The sequence below is a fragment of the Carassius gibelio genome, chromosome A3 (assembly GCF_023724105.1).
Source record: "Carassius gibelio isolate Cgi1373 ecotype wild population from Czech Republic chromosome A3, carGib1.2-hapl.c, whole genome shotgun sequence".
Lineage (NCBI taxonomy): Eukaryota > Metazoa > Chordata > Actinopteri > Cypriniformes > Cyprinidae > Carassius > Carassius gibelio.
The window spans coordinates 31,798,212-31,817,953 of NC_068373.1; the positions used below are offsets into that span (position 1 = coordinate 31,798,212).

The 19,742-nt window shown below is 40.8% G+C and overlaps 1 protein-coding gene across 1 annotated transcript in view; it reads left to right on the forward strand.

Moving 5' to 3' along the window:
- LOC127942480 (uncharacterized) overlaps positions 1-19,742 on the forward strand; it is a 130,618-nt gene that overhangs the window by 14,319 nt on the left and 96,557 nt on the right. Inside the window, exons 4-5 of the mRNA XM_052538199.1 lie at positions 17,046-17,150; positions 17,554-17,655. Of these exons, the coding sequence (XP_052394159.1) occupies positions 17,046-17,150; positions 17,554-17,655 (207 nt within the window). The remainder of the gene's footprint in view (positions 1-17,045; positions 17,151-17,553; positions 17,656-19,742) is intronic.

The window sequence follows — 19,742 nt, forward strand, 5'->3', positions numbered from 1 at the left end:
TTATATTTTGGTATGCATTTCAGAAGAAAAAAAATGGTTAGGATTCATGTGTAATTGCAAATAGTGATTAATCCTGATTAATTCACTGAAAATTCTGATTAATTTGATTAAAAATTTTAATCATTTGACAGCCGTACATTAAATACTTAGTTTCTTATTATATTCTCAGGTTAAATTATCAAAGAACACTAAATTAACAATAAACATTATAACACCACTACCACCTTGTGGTTAGAAATAGAAACTGCTTTCATACTCAAACTGCTTATGAGGTAATTTGCATAAACTGCACATAAGCATGATCATCGCGTCCATAAAGATCAAATAAACAGCGATTTAGTTACTAATATGGCAGTTACACACAGTGGGATACTAAATCTGACATTCGTTCACATCATTACACCATAGTTTGAGAGAACTCGAGTCATTATGATCATGACAGAAAGGCATATTCAAATGTGCTTGAACGCGTGCGATTGCCGATTAACACTGATAAATGCTTAAACAACGTGCTAACATGCAGACACAATAAACAAAATAATTAACTGTTCAACTAGCAATTATGACTAACTAATAATCAGATAACTTACTTTTTGTTCAGTGACGCACACATTAACCCACGCACAATCTTTGCACTTCTCCTACTGAGTCACTCTTGCACTTTCTGTACATGCGGACGTGTCAAAGGTGGCGCACAGACACAGACCTGACCTTTCTAACAACCCCTGTCGTGTTGCAAGCGGCAAATACCCCTGTGTGCCTCAGCACTAAAAGAGCATTTCCTAAAGAGCAAATTTCTCTAAAAGAGCTTCATGGGTACGTCTTTGTAAAGACGACGGATCGTCCTTATAAGGATGCCGTTTCTGGGTGCGGTCGTTACCTGGCAACGGACGATCGCTGCCTCACGTGTCTGGGGGTCGAGCACGCTGAGGTGGCTTTCATGGATGAGTCATGTTCTCACTGCGGGAATATGACCATCTCTGAGCTGCGAACCAGGCTTGGGTGGTTTGAGGGTCACAGTGGTGGCAAACCCCACAGGGAACCATCCCGCTGGGGACCACCACTCCTCTTGCACCTCCGATCCAGTGGAGCAACCCATGGAACGCGCTGGGCCCTCTTCAAGGAGCGTACCAGCGGTATCCAGTGGGACTCCCCCTGACCAGATGTTGATCTCAGGATCGGAGGGAGAGCTGTCGGATGACGATTCGGCTGTGCTACCGCCCTCTGGGATGGTGGCAAAGCCTGAGTCGGATCCCGAAGTGGCAGCTATGCTTTCCCGGGCCGCCGAGAGGATAGGGCTCGAGTGGAATCCCCCACCGCGTCCCGAACCCTCGCAGCTGGATGATTGGTTTCTCGATGTTGCGCGCGTTGGTTCTCTCTGGTTCCCAAGATTGGTTTGCAGCGATCGACCTGAAGGACGTGTACTTTCATGTGTCCATCCTTCCGCGCCACAGACCTTTTCTGCAGTTTGCGTTCGAAGGACTGGCATATCAGTACAAGGTCCTGCCCTTCTGGCTGTCCTGGTCTCCCCGTGTCTTCACCAAAGTCACGGAGGCAGCTCTCGTTCCTCTCAGAGAGCAGGGTGTTTGCATTCTCAAATACTTAGATTATTGGCTGATACTTGCACAGTCTCGAGATCAGTTGTGCGAGCACAGGGATGTGGTGCTCCAGCACCTGAGCCTGTTGGGCCTTCAGGTCAGCTGGGAAAAGAGCAAACTCTCGCCGTGGCAGACGATCTCTTTTCTCAGTATGGAGTTGGATTCGGTCGAACAGACAGCACGCCTCACAGAGGAACGTGCGCGGTCGGTGCTAGCCTGCTTGAATACATTCAAGAGCAGGACAGCAGTCCCACTGACACTCTTCAGAGGCTCCTGGGGCATGTGGTGGCCACGGCGGCACTTACACCGCTTGGCCTATTACATATGAGACCGCTCCAGCACTGGCTTTATGGCCGAGTCCCGAGGTGGGCGTGGAACTGCGACACTCACCGGGTCCAAGTTACACCAGCCTGTCGCCAAACCCTCACTCCGTGGTCAGATCTTGCATTTCTCTGGGCAGGAGTGCCCCTAGAGCAGATCTCCAGGCATGCTATGGTTTACACGGATGCCTCCAACACCGGCTGGGGGGCCCACGTACAACGGGCATGCAGTCTCAGGGGTTTGGAGAGGCCCGCAGCTGCAGTGTCACATCAATTTCCTAGAGTTGTTAGCAGCGCACCTTGCCTTGAACTGTCTCAAAGGTTTCTGTGACGAGTGGGGCGGGCCGCGGGCCGTGGGAATGGGCGAGGCCGGTGGAGTGATTAGAGATGAGCGACACCTGCTCGACCCACCGGTCTCAAGTCCCACAGAGGAGATGGAAGGATATAAAACTGGAGTGACGACAGTGAAGGATGAGAGAGGACCAGGCCTGGGCTTTTAGTTGTGTTTGGTTTTTATTTGTGCGCATCAGTCGTCCGTGAGGGGCTGATTCGCTGTTTTGTGTTTATTTTGAATTATTAAAGTTTCATTGGATTGTCCGCCGGTTCCCTCCTCCTTCTTCCCGTAGTTAAGAAGTTTATATTGTTACAGTGGTGCCGAAACCCGGGAGAAGGAGGGACGCGCTGTTGAAGATCCATCGCCGCTTTGGTGAATCCGCTGTGCCATCGAGCTGGCAAGGAATTGTGCCGCCATGGACGCTCGAGGCGGTGGGCTGGAGTTAGTTGCCAGAAGGGTTGTGATGTGGAGGGGCGGCTGCTGTCCGTGAGGGAGTGGAGGAGTCGGTGCCGTTTGCCAGAGAGCAGGAGCCTGCTGCCGTCCGCCTGAATGGGGAGGGGGACTCCTGCCGGCTGCCCAAAACCGGAGGAGCCGTCGCTGTCCACAGGGGCTGCAGAGGGGGGTCGTGCCGTCCGCCGAGGGCCGTCTAGTGCCACCGTCAGGCACCGCGGAGGAGATAACCCAGCTGGTGGAGGGCGAGCAGCAGTGCGCCTGGGAACCGTTTTTTTTTTTCTCCTCTCTCCCCTCTCACGCCTCTGTCACTCCTCCTTCCATCTCCTTTTCTCTCGCCTCGTCTGTCCTACCCCCAGGTTCCCGCAGGTCCCCCTGAGCGGTCCCCCCCGGACTGCGAGGGGCGATGGGGGTATGTGACGAGTGGGGCGGGGCCGAGGGCCAAGGGAACGGGCGAGGCCGGTGGAGTGATTGGTTTCTCTCGGTTCTTGGTTCTAAATGAATGCGAATTATAGTCCAGTGTGACTTATATATGTTTTTTTTTTCCTCATCATGACGTATTTTTGGACTGATGGGACTTTTACTCAGGTGCGTCTTATAGTCAGAAAAATACGGTAATAATTATTATATGATGCATTCACACTTGTAGCAATATTTGTTAGTTCTGTTGTTGATTCAGGGTTAGCATCATCTGGGGTCTTCTGACGGGTCAGCATCATCTCTTCTCAGGTGTTCTGGATCCAGACTGGAGCTTGTTTAAATCCTAGTTACATCCCGTGGCAAAACAGAAACAAATAGAGACACCATTAGCATAGCTGTTGTTCCAACAAAGTAAAATTAATTATTTTAACCCAAGCTAAAGAATAAGAATGCACAGTTGATCAGATACAACTATTCTCACAATTTAAGATACATTATTCAAATGCTTGGTGAAAGAGATGTGTTTTTAATCTAGATTTAAACAGAGAGAGTGTGTCTGAACCCCGAACATTATCAGGAAGGCTATTCCAGAGTTTGGGAGCCAAATGTGAGAAAGCTCTACCTCCTTTAGTGGACTTTGCTATCCTAGGAACTACCAAAAGTCCAGCGTTTTGTGACCTTAGGGTGCGCGATGGGTTGTAACGTGGTAGAAGGCTAGTTAGGTACGCAGGAGCTAAACCATTTAGGGCCTTATAGGTAAGTAATGATAATTTGTAACTGATACGGAACTTAATAGGTAGCCAGTGCAGAGACTGTAAAATTGGGGTAATATGATCATATTTTCTTGACCTGGTAAGGACCTGGTAAGGACAGCGGTCGTGCTGTCCTTTCTGCAGCAAGGGCTGGAGCGAAGGCTGTCTCCCTCCACCCTCAAAGTCCAGGTTGCTGCTATTGCTGCATACCACGACCCGGTGAATGGGAAGTCTTTGGGTAAGCATGATCTCATCGTCAGGTTCCTTAGAGGGGCCAGGAGGTTAAATCCATCCCGGCCCCCCTGTATACCCTCTTGGGACCTCTCTCTAGTGCTTAAATCACTACAGCAGGGCTCATTCGAGCCTTTGCATTCAGTTGAGCTAAAGTTTATTTCATTGAAAACTCTCCTCACTGCTCCTGCTTGCACTGGCCTCCATCAAGAGGGTAGGGGACCTGCATGCATTTTTGGTTCAATGATTAGTGCCTAGAGTTCGGGCCGGCTGACTACCAGGTAATCCTGAGGCCCCGGCCTGGCTACGTGCCCAAGGTTCCCACTACACCCTTCAAAGACCAAGTGGTGAACCTGCAAGCGCTGCCCCTGGAGGAGGCAGACCCAGCCCTGGCTTTCCTTTGTCCAGTCCGAGCATTAAGGTGCTACTTAGACCGGACACAAAGCTTCAGGACCTCAGACCAGCTCTTTGTCTGTTACGGAGGCCGGCAGAAGGGGAGTGCCGTCTCTAAGAAGAGGATGGCCCACTGGATTTTGGATGCCATAACCCTGGCTTATCAGGCTCAGTATGTGCCCTGCCCGTTGAGGTTGCAAGCTCACTCAACTATAAGTGTTGCATCCTCCTGGGTGCTGACTGATATTGGTAGAGCTGCGGGCTGGGTGACCCCTAACACTTTGGGAGTCACACTCAGGGTCTTCACGGTCATAAGTGACCGGACACCTAAAATGTAACTTTTTTGCCCCCCAGTAAAATCAGTGGAATATATTTTTATTCAATAATATTTTTTCTTTTTTCTTTTGTATTTTGAGAAAATTTTAAGGTATTAATTCATATTTATGCAATAATTATGAACAATTTTTCTCATAAAAAAATAGTACATAATTTTTTTTTCTAATTTTTCTAAATTATTTTCGAATTAATGTTGTATTTCAGATTAAACCAGAGACTAGGCCTTTCAAATACATTTTTTTTGAAGATTTTTTAGCGCCACCTGGTCAGAGCAAAGAAAGAAAAACATGTAAGTGCATGGTGCAACCACTTATTACCAGTATAGGAATCTATAGAGAGGCTTGTGAATTCCCTTATTGTTTTTAGACATAATTGCTTACTCATATTAAGTAGTGGACTTGAATATATATTAATACATTCTAAAGAGTACTTTTTGTATATTTTTTTATATTTCTTCTGTTATAAATAATGATTTCATGCATTATTTGCATTAAAGTTTTTGCATTATGATTGCAATCAAACCTGAACATATTGTTCAGTGGCACAGAGCTCCTGCAAAAAAATAAAAAATAAGAATCCTCAGAATGGTGCAAAGGACCAAGTCTGAGTTTCTAAGTGCACTGACAAACCCAAGAGGCAGCGCTTGCTTCTCATCGCTGTTTTACAGACAGCAGGTCATAGGTGTGTGCGTGTGTGCGCGCATGTGTGTGTGTGTATGTGATTATTTAGAGTGTCATACCTTCACTGCTGTTAGATTTTCTCTGCATTATGACTGAATTATTGAATGGATTTCACATTCTCAAAACTTTGCTCTGTGTTACAGACACAGTAGTTCATAGGTGTCTATGTGTAAGTATGTGTGTGTGTGTGTGTGTTTGTGTGTGTGTGTGTGTGCATCTGTGTGTGATTGGATGTGTCAATATCACACTCTTGATGTTTTATAGTGTTATCCCTTCACTGCTGTGCACTTTTTTTCAGTTTTGTGATCGATTTGTAGATTGTGTACACAAATATTCTCTGAATTGTTGTATTTTTGTCTATTTCCCATTCATTTCCTATGGACGGTCATTTTTGACCGAAGACCATGAGTGTTACTATTTTTTTTACGCCCACTTAGACTGTTCGAATCATGCCCTCAATTTTTTTGTGTGTTCACACCCCAAATGCCATGAAGGTCACCGCATTTCATATCATTCCGATGAAGCTGTGATTTTTAACATTTCAAAACGTAAAATATTCCGCTCAGAAATGACCGAAGACCGCACAAGGGTTAAATACTTCTCTCTGTTTATGTCTATGAAGAATCACAAAGGTACTGGGTTACTCCGCCATGGTACCCCCGAAGCAATCTAAAATAGTCCGAATATAAACACTTATCAGAATCAGAATCAGCAAGAGCTTTATTGCCAAGTATGTTTGCGCATACAAGGAATTTGTTTTAGTGACATAAGCTTCCAGTACACAGAGACACCAACACACAGACAAAAAAAAAAAAAGTGTATAAACAATTGTGCTATAAATGATAATGGAATAGGATTGAATAAGATGCAGGGATGTACTAGGATGAAGGGTTAACAAATAAATATAAGGATATTGCACTTTTGTTTGTATAAGCATAAGTGGGGAACATTTAACTGTTCATGAGGTAGATTGCCTGGGGGAAGAAACTGTTCTTGTACCTTGCTGTTCTGGTATTTGCGGCTCTGAGGCGCCGGCCAGATGGCAAAAGTTCAAAAAAGGGGTGACTTGGATGTGAGGGATCCAGAGTGATTTTATGAGCCCTTTTCCTCACTCTGGATGTATACAGTTCTTGAAGGGTGGGCAGGGGAGCACCAATAGTCCTTTCAGCAGTCCGAACAGTTCTCTGTAGTCTTCTGATGTCTGATTTTCTTGCTGAGCCAAACCAGACAGTTATAGAAGTACACAGTACAGACTCAATGACGGCTGAGTAGAACTCTTTCAGCAGCTCCTGTGGCAAGTTAAACTTCCTCAGCTGGCGAAGGAACAACCTTTGTTGGGCCTTTTTTACAATGGAGTCAATGTGATTGTCCCACTTCAGGTCCTGAGAGATGGTGGTTCCCAGGAATCTGAATGACTCCATTGCAGTCACAGTGCTGTTCATGATGGTGAGTGGGGAAAGTGCAGGGGGGTTTCTCCTGAAGTCCACGATCATCTCCACTGTTTTGAGCGTGTTCAGCTCCAGGTTGTTAAGACAGCACCAGACAGCCAGCTGCTCAACCTCTTGTCTGTAAGCAGACTCATCACCGTCCTGGATGAGGCCGATGACTGTAGTGTCATCTGCAAACTTCAGAAGCTTGACAGAGGGGTCTTTAGAGGTGCAGTCGTTGGTGTAAAGGGAGAAGAGCAGAGGGGAGAGAACACATCCCTGAGGGGCGCCAGTGTTGGTGTTGCAGCTGTTTGACATGAATTTCCCCAGTCTCACTAACTGTTGCCTATCTGTCAGAAAGCTGGTGATCCACCGGCAGATAGAGCTAGGAACAGAGAGCTGGGTCAGTTTGGTCTGGAGGGTTGTTGGGATGATGGTTTTGAAAGCCGAACTAAAGTCCACAAACAGGATCCTCACATAAGTCCCTGTTTTGTCCAGATGTTGCAGGATGAAGTGCAATCCTATGTTGATTGCATCATCCACGGACCTGTTTGCTCTGTAAGCAAACTACACGGGGTCCAGTAAGGGTCCAGTGATGTCCTTCAGATAACCCAGGACTAGTTTTTCAAACGACTTCATGACGACAGACGTTAGAGCCACAGGCCTGTAGTCGTTAAGTCCTGTTATTTTGGGTTTCTTTGGAATGGGGATTATGGTGGAGCATTTGAAGCAGGAAGGCACTTCACACAACTCCAGGGATCTGTTGAATATCTGTGAAAAGGTGGGGGCCAGCTGGTCAGCACAGATTTTCAGACAGGCTGGTGTAACACCATCTGGGCCTGGTGCTTTTCTTCTTTTGTTCTTCTTGAAGACCTGGCGCACATCATCTTCACAGATTTGAAGAGCAGGAGATGTGGAACGGGGGATTGCAGGAGGTGTTAATGGTTGTGTAGGGAGATGGTCAGAATGGGTGTTGGGGGTTTCAAATCTACAATAAAACTCATTCAGGTCGTTAGCAAGCCGTTGATTAGCCTCAGTGCAAGGGGATGGTGTCTTGTAGTTTGTGATGGCCCTCAGTCCTCTCCAAACTGAAGTTGAGTCGTGGAAGAAAACTGGTCTTCCAACTTTTTTGCATAGGTCTTTTTAGCCGCTCTGATCTCTTTGTTCAGTGTGTTCCTGGCCTGATTGTACAATACCCTGTCCCCATTTCTGTAGGCATCCTCTTTGGCCTGACGAAGATGTCTGAGTTTTACTGTAAACCATGGCTTATCATTGTTGAATGTTAAATAAGTCCTGGTAGCAATGCATATATCCTCACAGAAACTAATATAGGATGTTACAGTCTCTGTGAGTTCGTCCAGATCGGTGGTAGCAGCTTCAAAAACACTCCAATCAGTGAGGTCAAAACAAGATTGTAAATCCTGCTCTGTTTCGCTGGTCCATCTTTTCACAGTCCTTACTACAGGTTTAGCAGATTTAAGTTTCTGCTTGTAGGATGGTATAAGATGAACCAGACAGTGATCAGAACGTCCCAAAGCTGCTCGTGGAACAGAATGATATGCATCCTTTATTGTGGTGTAACAGTGATCCAATATATTACTGTATATTATTATAGATGATTCAGGACAAGCTAAAAACACGGTTTGGAAAACGGATTCATGGTGTACTCGCTCATTATATAAATTTTTCTACATTTTGAACACAAACAAAGTTACGAACCGGACCTCTGATTGGTTGTTTCTTACCGGGAGCGGATGGCTTTCTGCAAATGGCAATAGGGCCAATGGGAGGAGCCAGAGGAGCTTGATTTTTTCACAGATTATCTGTCTCATATTCTACTGTCAGGGCATAATGACAGGTTTAACAAATATGTAACAAATATATTTTTTACAAAATTTACCTACTGCAGCTTTAACAATGTCTAGAAAAGAAAAATAGAGAGTCACACACAAATAAGACAAATACAGTAAAAACATCCCAATGTCACAGCTCAGCTTGATATAAAAGCCAAGGAATACAAGTGTGTCTTAAGAAATGACTTAAAAATTCCAACAGTCTGAGCAGTTCTTATGTGTACAGGTAAACTATTCCACAAATTAGGTGCCACCACTGAAAAAGCCCGGTCACCTTTATTTTTTATCCTAGTTCTTGGAACACTGTGGAGCACCTGATTGGATGACCTCAATGCTTTAACGGGGGCATGGACATGTAAAAGCTCTGATAAATACGCAGGCGCCAACCCATTTAAAATCTTAAAAACAAACAATAAAATCTTGAAATCAATCCTGAAGCGGACAGGAAGCCAGTGTAGTGAAGCAAGGACAGGGGTAATGTGCTCATACTTTTTAGTCCCAGTCAAAATCCGAGCTGCTGCATTTTGGACTAACTGTAAGCGTTGAAGAGATGACTTATCCAGACCAACATATAAAGAGTTACAGTAGTCTAGTCTAGATGTTATAAAAGCATGAATTACACTTTCAAACTCCTTACGTGGCAGGTAGGGCTTGACTTTAGCCAACAGTCTTAGTTGAAAGAAACTGGCTTTTACAACAGAACTAATCTGTTTTTCAAATTTAAAAGCACTGTCAAAAATCACACCGAGATTCTTGGTAAATGGACGAACATATAAACCTAAATTACCAAGTGCATCTACACAAGCACTTAAATCCCCAGGACGAACAAACACAACAATCTCAGTCTTATTTTCATTAAGACAAAGAAAGTTCTGATCCAACCATATTTTTAAATCTTTCAGGCAATTCAGTAATGACAGAAATTAAGCTTTGTTATTAGTTTTGACAGGCAAATAAATCTGTACATCATCTGCATAACAGTGAAAAGTGATATTGTGCTTTCTAAAAATATACCCCAAGCGCAGCATATACAAAGAAAACAACATAGGGCCCAACACTGACCCTTGAGGGACGCCACAAAAAAGAGGGTGGGCAGATGACGAAAATTCACCAAGGTGAACAGAAAAACCTCTGTCTGTCAAATATGATTGAAACCATTTAAGGGCTATGCCCTTAATGCCGACACAGTTGATTATTCTTATATAGTCTACAACGAAAAAAGACTGAATGTTTGCTGGAATGGAAGTACTGAAGAAAAGCAACTTGAAGCATCTACTTGTGCTCGTCTAGTTTTTAATCCAGATGCACCTTGCACTTTTTAGTGACATTGCAGTGAAAAAAATAATTATCTAAAGAACGAAAAAAAAAAAGAAAGTGAAGTGACATTCAGCCAAGTATGGTGACCATACTCAGAATTTGTGCTCTGCATTTAACCCATCCGAAATGCACACACACAGAGCAGTGTACACACACACACAGAGCAGTGGGCAGCCATTTATGCTGCGGCACCCGGGGAGCAGTTGGGGGTTCATTGCCTTGCTCAAGGTCACCTAAGTCATGGTATTGAAGGTGGAGAGAGAGCTGTTCATGCACTACCCCCACCCACAATTCCGTCCGGCCCGAGACTAGAACTCACAACCCTTCGATTGGGAGGCCAACCCTCTAACCATTAGGCCACGAATTCCCATATTCAGTATGTGGTTAGCAATTTGTTGTTCATTTGAAAACTTTTCCATAAAATATCTAATTCAGATAAACTATCCTAAATTTAAAACCTAAAAAAAAAAAAGTGAAAGTAATAAGTACGGAGTAAGATTTTATGCTCTGAAATACCTCTGAATAAATTCCAGCATGTATGCAGCGTCATCCTGATAAGCAAGATTTAAGTTGTAATAGGTAGCAAACAATGCTGCCAGGCCCTCAACAAATGCCCCTGAAAATGGGCCCAGGACAACTTCCCTCTCGACGGACAACATCCACTTGCTTGGGGTCATGGATTCACCTATAAAATATAAAATAAGAATATGGCAGGGCAGGGCATAGATTAGTAAATGTTGTTCACACTCTCGTATAGCAGAGCACTGAGAGCACAGACATTCACTGATCAGAGCGAGAGAGTCGCGAAATGTCACAAAAGAAGTGTGTTTTTGGTTGCCAGGGCAAGACAACCCTGCACAGATTACCAAAAAAAAAAAAAACAGCATTAAGGGACCAGTGGATGGAGTTTATTTTTACAGAGCATCAACGGAGTTGTGCAAGTGTTTTTGTTTGTTCCCTGCATTTCGAAGATGCTTGTTTTACAAACAAGGCCCAGTTTGACGCCGGATTTGCACATTGTTTATTTATAATGCAGTCCCAATGAAAAAGGGTCACGATCATGTGTTGGAACCGCATGCGTTGAGTAAAACTGCTTCAAATATCTCTGTGTTGTTAACTTAACTATCGGCGCGTAAGCACATCAAGTAAACCTTGTACACCTTTAAAGAAAAAAAAAAAAGACGACATAAAGTGGAACTTAGTCATTTTCCAAAACCGCTAACTGTAACGGAGGCCAGCGAGTAATGCTGTGCAGGTAAACCTCCCCGATCTCAAGAGACGCACTAGCAACAGACGTTAGAGGTTGTAGCCATTTAGCCTCCTTGTTAGAGGAGACCTGGGTTCGAGCCCCGCTCGGAGCGAGTGTGAGGAGCGTCAGAAAGGACCTGGGAGAGAGGGGTTACATGAGCAAATATATACAGTTTCAGTACATACCACATATAGACGTCGTTGCTGATGCTGCTCTTGTTAAATTTCAGCCTCTGGATCTGATTCTGGATCATAAATATACGCTGAATCTGACTGTTAGCCATGGTTTGTTTTGGATGTGTTTTTCCTCACGGTAATGTCACAGCTTCCAAACGCTCTCAACGCAAAAGCCTACTCGCGCTCGTGATTCTTTAGCTCCGCCCACACGTCACGCCTCCAGCCGGTTGTGTTTTTCCGGGAAAAATCGTTACAGACTATCTTTCTCTTATGAATATAATAAAACTAAAGACTTTTTGGAATTGTGAAGGATGCAGTACTTCTCTATAGGTACTCAAGATTAACCTTTAAAGGGGGGGTGAAATGCTCGTTTTCATTCAATATCCTGTTAATCTTGAGTACCGCTTCTCCTCCACCTTTAAAATGTTTAAAAGCTTACGTCTACTACCAACAACAATGTAAAATAATTTTATAACGAACAGTTATCAAAAATTATGTAGTAAAATGACAGCCAGGCCACACTTTAATGGTGAAGAAAATATAGACAGCTAGTCGTTAATTTGTGATGACTCATCAAGAAAATTCATCATAAAATTGGACAAATAATCTAGATTATCCATTTTGCAATGTGGATGTAAAAGGATTCCATATTGTAGATGTAACACACATCGACTCGCTCTCATTAGAGATCCTCCTCCTCCGGTAACAGTAGTGCACGAGGTGAGCATGAAAATTGAGTGCTGGTGATGATGACGCAAATGCGTGGAAAATCCCAGCTTCTTCTCTTTTGGTGTTTATTGGCGGTTGGCAACCTAGTTTATTAGTGCATTATCACCACCAACTGGAATGGAATATGGATCAAGTTGTTTGCTTTCATAATTTATACAAATTTAAATAAACATAAAAACCAAGCAATGGAAAGTCCCAACCCCCAAGATGTCCACTGAAGATGATGAAAACTTTTGCAACTGTTTTTTCTTCTACAGTAAATGCTTTTTTTAAGAAGAAGTCATAGGAACATGCATAACTGTGATCTACCTTAAAAAAAAAAAAAAAAAAAAAAAAAAAAAAAAAAAACAGTATCTTATTGGACCTCTAAAATTCACAGCAATTATGCATGCTCCCACATGACAAAATACAGTAATGCTGTAAAATTAAAAACACAGTAGTCTATTGTAATATTAACTGTAAAAACTACAGCAATTTTTAACTGTGATGTTGTTCCAGACCCATATAGAAACTGTGCTAATTTTTGTAAAACTATTAAATATATTCAATATTCTCTTAATTTGCATCCTCCATTGCTACTCTGTTTAAAACTGTTTTAAACTGTTTTAAATTCCTTTTAAATCAATGTTTCAATAATTTTCAAAATGTTTAAATTCCTTGTTTTACTTTGTTATTATTAAAATATTTTTTTCTTTCATGATTATTTTAATTTCTTCTATTTAAAGCACTTTGAATTACCATTGTGTATGTAATGTGCTATATAAATAAACTTGCCTTGCCTATCTTATAATCTCTTGAATATGAAAACACAACAAATCCATGGTGTAACATAGTGCAGAACAAAGTGCAGCCATTAAGTTGAATGAAAATAAATAAATAAAGAAAAATAAATAAAGACAATATTACATCTATATATAGAATGGTAACCCTGAAAGAAAATTACACATTTAAATGGACTGCATTTATATAGCGCTTTCAACAGACCACATGGCCATCCAAAGCACTTTACAATTTGCCTCACATTCTCCCATTCACACACACATTCATACACCGACTGCGGTGTCAGCCATTCAAGACGCCATCCAGCTCGTCGGGAGCAACTGGGGTTAGGTGTCTTGCTCAAGGACACCTCGACACTTGGTCAGGTGGAGCTGGGGATTGAACAACCAACCTTCCAGTTTGTAGACAACCTACATGAACCACCGAGCCACTGCCGCCCCAACATTTAACTGTTTGGTTTCCAACATTCTGCAAAATATATTCTTTTGTGCTCAACAGAAGAAAGAAACTCATAGGTTTGCAATTTGAGGGTGACTAAATGATGGTGAACTTTCCCTTATGTAAGCAGTTTTCGTGTAAGTTAGTTGGGACACTGCCCAAATTATGAATAAAAACAGAATGCAATGATGTGGAAGTTCCAAATTTCAATGTTTTATTCAGAATACAACATAGATGACATATCAAATGTTTAAACTGAGAAAATGTCTCATTTTAAGGGAAAAACAAGTTTTAAATTTCATGGCATCAATACATCTCAAAAAAGTTGGGACAAGGCCAGGTTTACCACTGTGTGGCATCCCCTCTTCTTTTTATAACAGTCTGCAAACGTCTGGGGACTGAGGAGAAAAGTTGCTCAAGTTTAGGAATAGGAAAGTTGTCCCATTCTTGTCTAATACAGGCTTCTAGTTGCTCAACTGTCTTAGGCCTTCTTTGTTATATCTTCCTCTTTATGATGCACCAAATATGTTATATGAAAGATCTGGACTACAGGCTGACCATTTCAGTACCCAGATCCTTCTTCTACGCAGCCATGATGTTGTAATTGATGGAGTATGTGGTCTGGCATTGTCATGTTGGAAAATGCAAGGTCTTCCCTGAAAGAAACGACGTCTGGATGGGAGCATATGTTGTTCTAGAACTTGTATATATCTTTCAGCATTGATGGTGCTCATCTTTCCAGATGTGTAAGCTGCCCATGCCACACACACTCATGTAACCCCATACCATCAGAGATGCAGGCTTCTGAAGTGAGCGCTGATAACAACTTGGGTTGTCCTTGTCCTCTTTAGTCCAGATGACATGGCGTCCCAGTTTTCCAAAAAGAACTTCAAATTTTGATTCGTCTGACCACAAAACAGTTTTCCACTTTGCCACAGTCCATTTTAAATTAGCCTTGGCTCAGAGAAAACGCCTGCGCTTCTGGATCATGTTTAGATATGGCTTCTTTTTTGACCTATAGAGTTTTAGCAATGGCGAATGGCACGGTGGATTGTGTTTACCGACAGTGTTTTCCGGAAGTATTCCTGAGCCCATGTTGTGATTTCCATTACAGTAATATTCCTTTATTTGATGCATTGCCGTCTAAGGGCTGAAGATCACGGGCATCCAGTATGGTTTTCCAACCTTGACCCTTACACACAGAGATTGTTCCAGATTCTCTGAATCTTTGGATGATATTATGCACTGTAGATGATGATAATTTTTCTCTGAGAAACTACTTTCTGATATTGCTCCACTATTTTTCGACGCAGCATTGGGGGAATTGGTGATCCCCTGCCCTTCTTCACTTCTGAGAGACACTGCTACTCTGAGAGGCTTTTTTTATACCCAATCATGTTGCCAATTGACCTAATAAGTTGCAAATTGGTCCTCCAGATGTTCCTTATATGTACATTTAACTTTTACGGCCTCTTATTGCTACCTGTCCCAACTTTTTTGGAATGTGTAGCTCTCATGAAATCCAAAATGAGCCAATATTTGGAATGACATTTCAAAATGTCTCACTTTCAACATTTGATATGTTATCTTTATTTTATTGTGAATAAAATATAAATTTACGAGATTTGTAAATTATACCATTCCTTTTTTACTCACAATTTGTACAGTGTCCCAACTTTTTTGGAATTTGGTTTGTAAAAATATAGAAAATACAGTAAAGAAAAAATATAAATAGTAATTACTTAAAAAAAGAAAGTGATGAAAGAGAAAGAAAAGGAAAAGAGAACCCGTATGCTAATTTAAAAAAAAAATCAATAAAACAATTCTTCACAGAATAAATGTGCAGTGCAAGTAGCAATAAAGTGACAAATTGTATAGTGTCAAGTGGTGATAAAGTGTCAGTGTAAAGACTAGTGTTTAAATTGTCAGTCAGATGTGTTATGAGTGTATGATGGTCCAGCAGGTAAAGTGCAGAGTGTCATTAAACAGGCTGAGTTTATCCTGATGATACAGGTGCAAGTGGTAGTGGGTTTTGAGTATTTATCAGTCTAATGGCTCGGAGGTAGAAACTGTTCTGGAGTCTGGATGTTCTGGCCACAGTGCTCTGGTACCGCTTGCCAGACTTCATGAGAGGGAAGAAATTGTGGATGAAACTGGGTGAAAAAAAAAGAATGTGAAAATAGTCACCACATTACCATTTTTACATCTATGTAAGAATAACAAGCAGTGACTTATTTCTTTATCAGTTTATTTAATTAAAATTATAATGATGGTATCAAGAACATAATGAAATGTTATAAACAACAATGGACAACGTGTGTGTTTGTGTGTGTGTGTGTTTACGCACTTTGCATGGGTTAAATGCAGAGCACAAATTCTGAGTATGGGTCATTACACTACACTACAAGACAAGGACTTCCAGAATATAGATTTAAGTATTTGAACATACTCTAGGCCTCAAAACCTGGCACACAAACCTCAAGAACGGTGGCAATCAACAAATGAAAAAAAAAAAAAAAAAAAAAAAAAAAATGAGCTCTTTAAATCACTGCACAACTAACAATAATGACAAAACAACAACAACAACAAAAAAATTGAAGCCAGCAAACAGTAACATAAAAACCCTATAACAGTATCTGCATAATTTATTCATGGAGTAATGCATGCTGGGAACTCACAAAGCCTTAAACATTTCAGCAATATACAATTCTTTGTTCAGACAACTGTGTTTGACTAGTCAGATTTTAATCTAATTTAAATGGATAGTTTTGTAAACCAAAATAATAAGAAAAAGAAATAAAAATGAATTGACAGTATCATTAAAATACCAGAATAGTCTGAATAAACAAAAGAACAGTACCGCCCCATATAAAACTCTGTATCAAATGATTAGTGTGCTTCGGAAGAAATATGATCAAAATATCAACTTGTATAACAATCATGCACGCACTGTAAATTTTAGTTTATAAACCTAAAGGTGCAAATGAAATTAGTTAAAAACATTTTTAATGTAGTACATGATATTGCAGCTACATACTGAAAAGTAGATTACTGTAACTAACTGTTAACAGTAAATTACTAGCAAAAGTGTTGACAGTTTTCTTCCATTAATTTACAGGACAAAATTTGAGTGTTGGTCTGACTGGACCTTTAATTTACGTTTACGGAATCAAGCATGCTTATTTATACATTTCTGCGACATATTTTAATTCCCATATCAGGTCCGTGGTTATGAATTTTAATGTCCAGCTTCCTAACCTAATCCAACTTCATATAACTTTTCATTTTAATAAACCACATATGATAATGAATGTATATCAACAGCAGTTTATGTTTGTTTGCTGCTGCTTTGGGTAGTGAGTCTTTGTAGCTGCAGAAGAGTGATGTATTGCATGTGTTGGAGATTCTTCTGTATTTGAAATATTGCTAAATGCGGTTTGAGAAGCGGTAAGGACTATATCAAACTTCAAAAACAATAGTGTGTACATGTTCCATCTGCCCCATTAATAAGTTAAACCAACTTTATGTCTTCTGTGTATAGTCTAATATCTGTATTTTACAGGTTTCTCTGTTTCACACACAATGGTGTTGATTCTCTGTATTGCTGCATCTGGATCGGCAATTCTGCTCTGCTGTCTGATCTACTGCAGATCCAAATTTTTCACAGGTATGTTTACAGGAAAATAATGTGGAGAGATGTCCAAATAGAGTATATAAATGTCACAGTGTTACTGTTTTAGGGAAATCAACCAAATGTTTTAGAATGGTTTAGTTGTGGTCTAATGGTTAGCGAGTTGGACTTGTAGCCCAAAAGTCGTGGGTTCGAGTCTCTGTATTGGCAGGGATTTTAGATGAAAGGAATAAATGTACAACACTCTCAACAAACAAAACTCATCATAAAAACCCTTAGGAAATTATTTAGAGAACCCATGATGACTTAGACTTTTTATAGATTTGATAGATTTGCTTAGAAACTACAGTCACAGCTGAGTAAACATTTAATAAGGTAAGTGTATGTAAAGTGACTCAAGATGATGTACGTACACTAACATTCTGCATTTGTTTTTCAGACCCCATTGCAACCAAACGTTTTAGGACTATTGGGGTTCTTCATGCATTTCTTCCAAATATTATGATGTTTATGGCTTTTGTTCTCTGGGGTCTTACAGAAGGTGAGTGTTTCAAATCTGTTGATCAAACAATAACAATGTAATCACAAAGTTCAGGCATCTACTGCACATTTTCAAATGAGGAGATAACTGATTAATCTAGTGTTTTTGTTTAACACTGAAATGTAAACACTGAAAATGTACATCCAGCCGGTTGTGATCAGGACCCCGACGCGAAGCGCTTATTACACGGCTACTTACCACATAATTAAATAATTAGATGCAAAATATTGATTTGAGTTTTTTTATTGATTTAAGTTAATATTTGAACGCAAAGCTTCCGTGAAGACATCAGTTGCCAGCAAGCGGCAAATTAAAATTAAACTGACATTTAAGGGAAAAGGTGCAGGCAAACCATGTATTACACAACATTTCACCACAAAATAAATAAGGCAATAAAAGAATTAAGATGAAAATGTTTAAAAGCCTTACCAGTTTGTTAGTTCTCTTATAATTCATTACAGCATACACAACAGTCGTAGCAAAATGGCAGCAGCTGCGTTAGTGTGAAACGAGAGTGAGTCTGTGATACTAGGATGACATCATTAAACAATTGTACACCATTTTGAATCAAGTTTTAATATGTTATTAGCTAAACAAATGCACAGCTTCCAACAAGAAATAAAAAAGTTCAATCAAGATTACAGCGCCGACTGCTGTTACCTAGATGAGCCTGTGTTATTAGTTTTTACGGGTTGTTATCCAACATACCTCGGAATATTGCAACTGACCAATCAGAATCAAGTATATATATATATACTTGACTGTTTATATATATACTGTTTTGTGCATCTGGGCGTCAAAGAGATTATGTGCTCTGTATGCGTGCATTGCATATAGTCATTCGGAATGATTACCATTAGTATTATTACACAATAAATACTAAATGGCTAGTATAGCAAAACCATGTTAATGTGTGGTTCCTTTAGTTTAACTTGTTTTCCTTTAAAAACATTATGTTACTGAGTGCATAAATGAACGTGAATTAACTTACCTGATGCTGATATTACAATAAGCAGTATTAACAGTTTACGTGATCTGGCTCTTGATTTATTATTTCTATTATATTTTTTTATTATAATTTCTTTGCCGATAAGCAAATATATCAAACATGTGCATGGTAAGAGCATCTACGGTAATTCAAGCTGGCCAAAACACACGAGGAAACGCATTGTGAAATAAAATATCACCGGCAAACACAGACATTCACATTCGGACGGGATTAGTTTTCTCAGAGGATCTCTGAGTTTGCTGAAAAACAGTAGGTAATTTGCTCTGAAATTATCACAGAGGTTGTGTGAGAAAAACACAGACGTGGCAGATTCGGACGGGATTAAAATCACTAAGTACGTCTGTGAAACACTGATTTCTCTAATGACCCCCTGTAAAATTAGTCCCGTCCGAATAGGGCTAAACGTGCATCACATTTTTTTCTGAATGTTTGAATTATACAAGTGCCCCCCAAAGGTTTGAAATTTTTTTAGTCCAGCCCTGCATCTCAATGTGCCTACTTTTACTATGCCCTTAAAGTATGTACTCTTTTGGTGAAGAAAAATTACACACTTTTGAGTGTGTAGTAGAAGAGGCAAGCTTTGGGACATACTATCATGTCACACAAATGCAACTTTAAAATACCACTCTGTTGCACCTATTACACGCACCCTGTCACTGTATACTGGTCTGTCAATCATTTGTAACTGTTAACATCATTCACATTTAATTTAACTTCCTACCATACAGGATAGAAAATAAGTTGCTAGTTGATCAGCCAGTCTTTCATGCTGGGAACTCTGCTCATATTTTTTGTGTAATGATGCATTTAAAACAATGACCAAATGGATGTTTATAAAAGTTCATATTGCTGTTGCAGATGAAATAAAATGGATAACAATAAATAAATATTATTTACCAGGTTAAATGTTGATAATTAGTAACTCAAACCCCTTTTTGTAAACCTCTTTTCCTAACCGTCAATCACACGCATCTTCTGTCACGGAGTATAAAGGACAGAAAGCAATTGCAAGTAACAAGTTTTATTGTAGTAACAAAGTCAGATGGGGTTGATGGTGGATGACGCAGGGATCTCGATG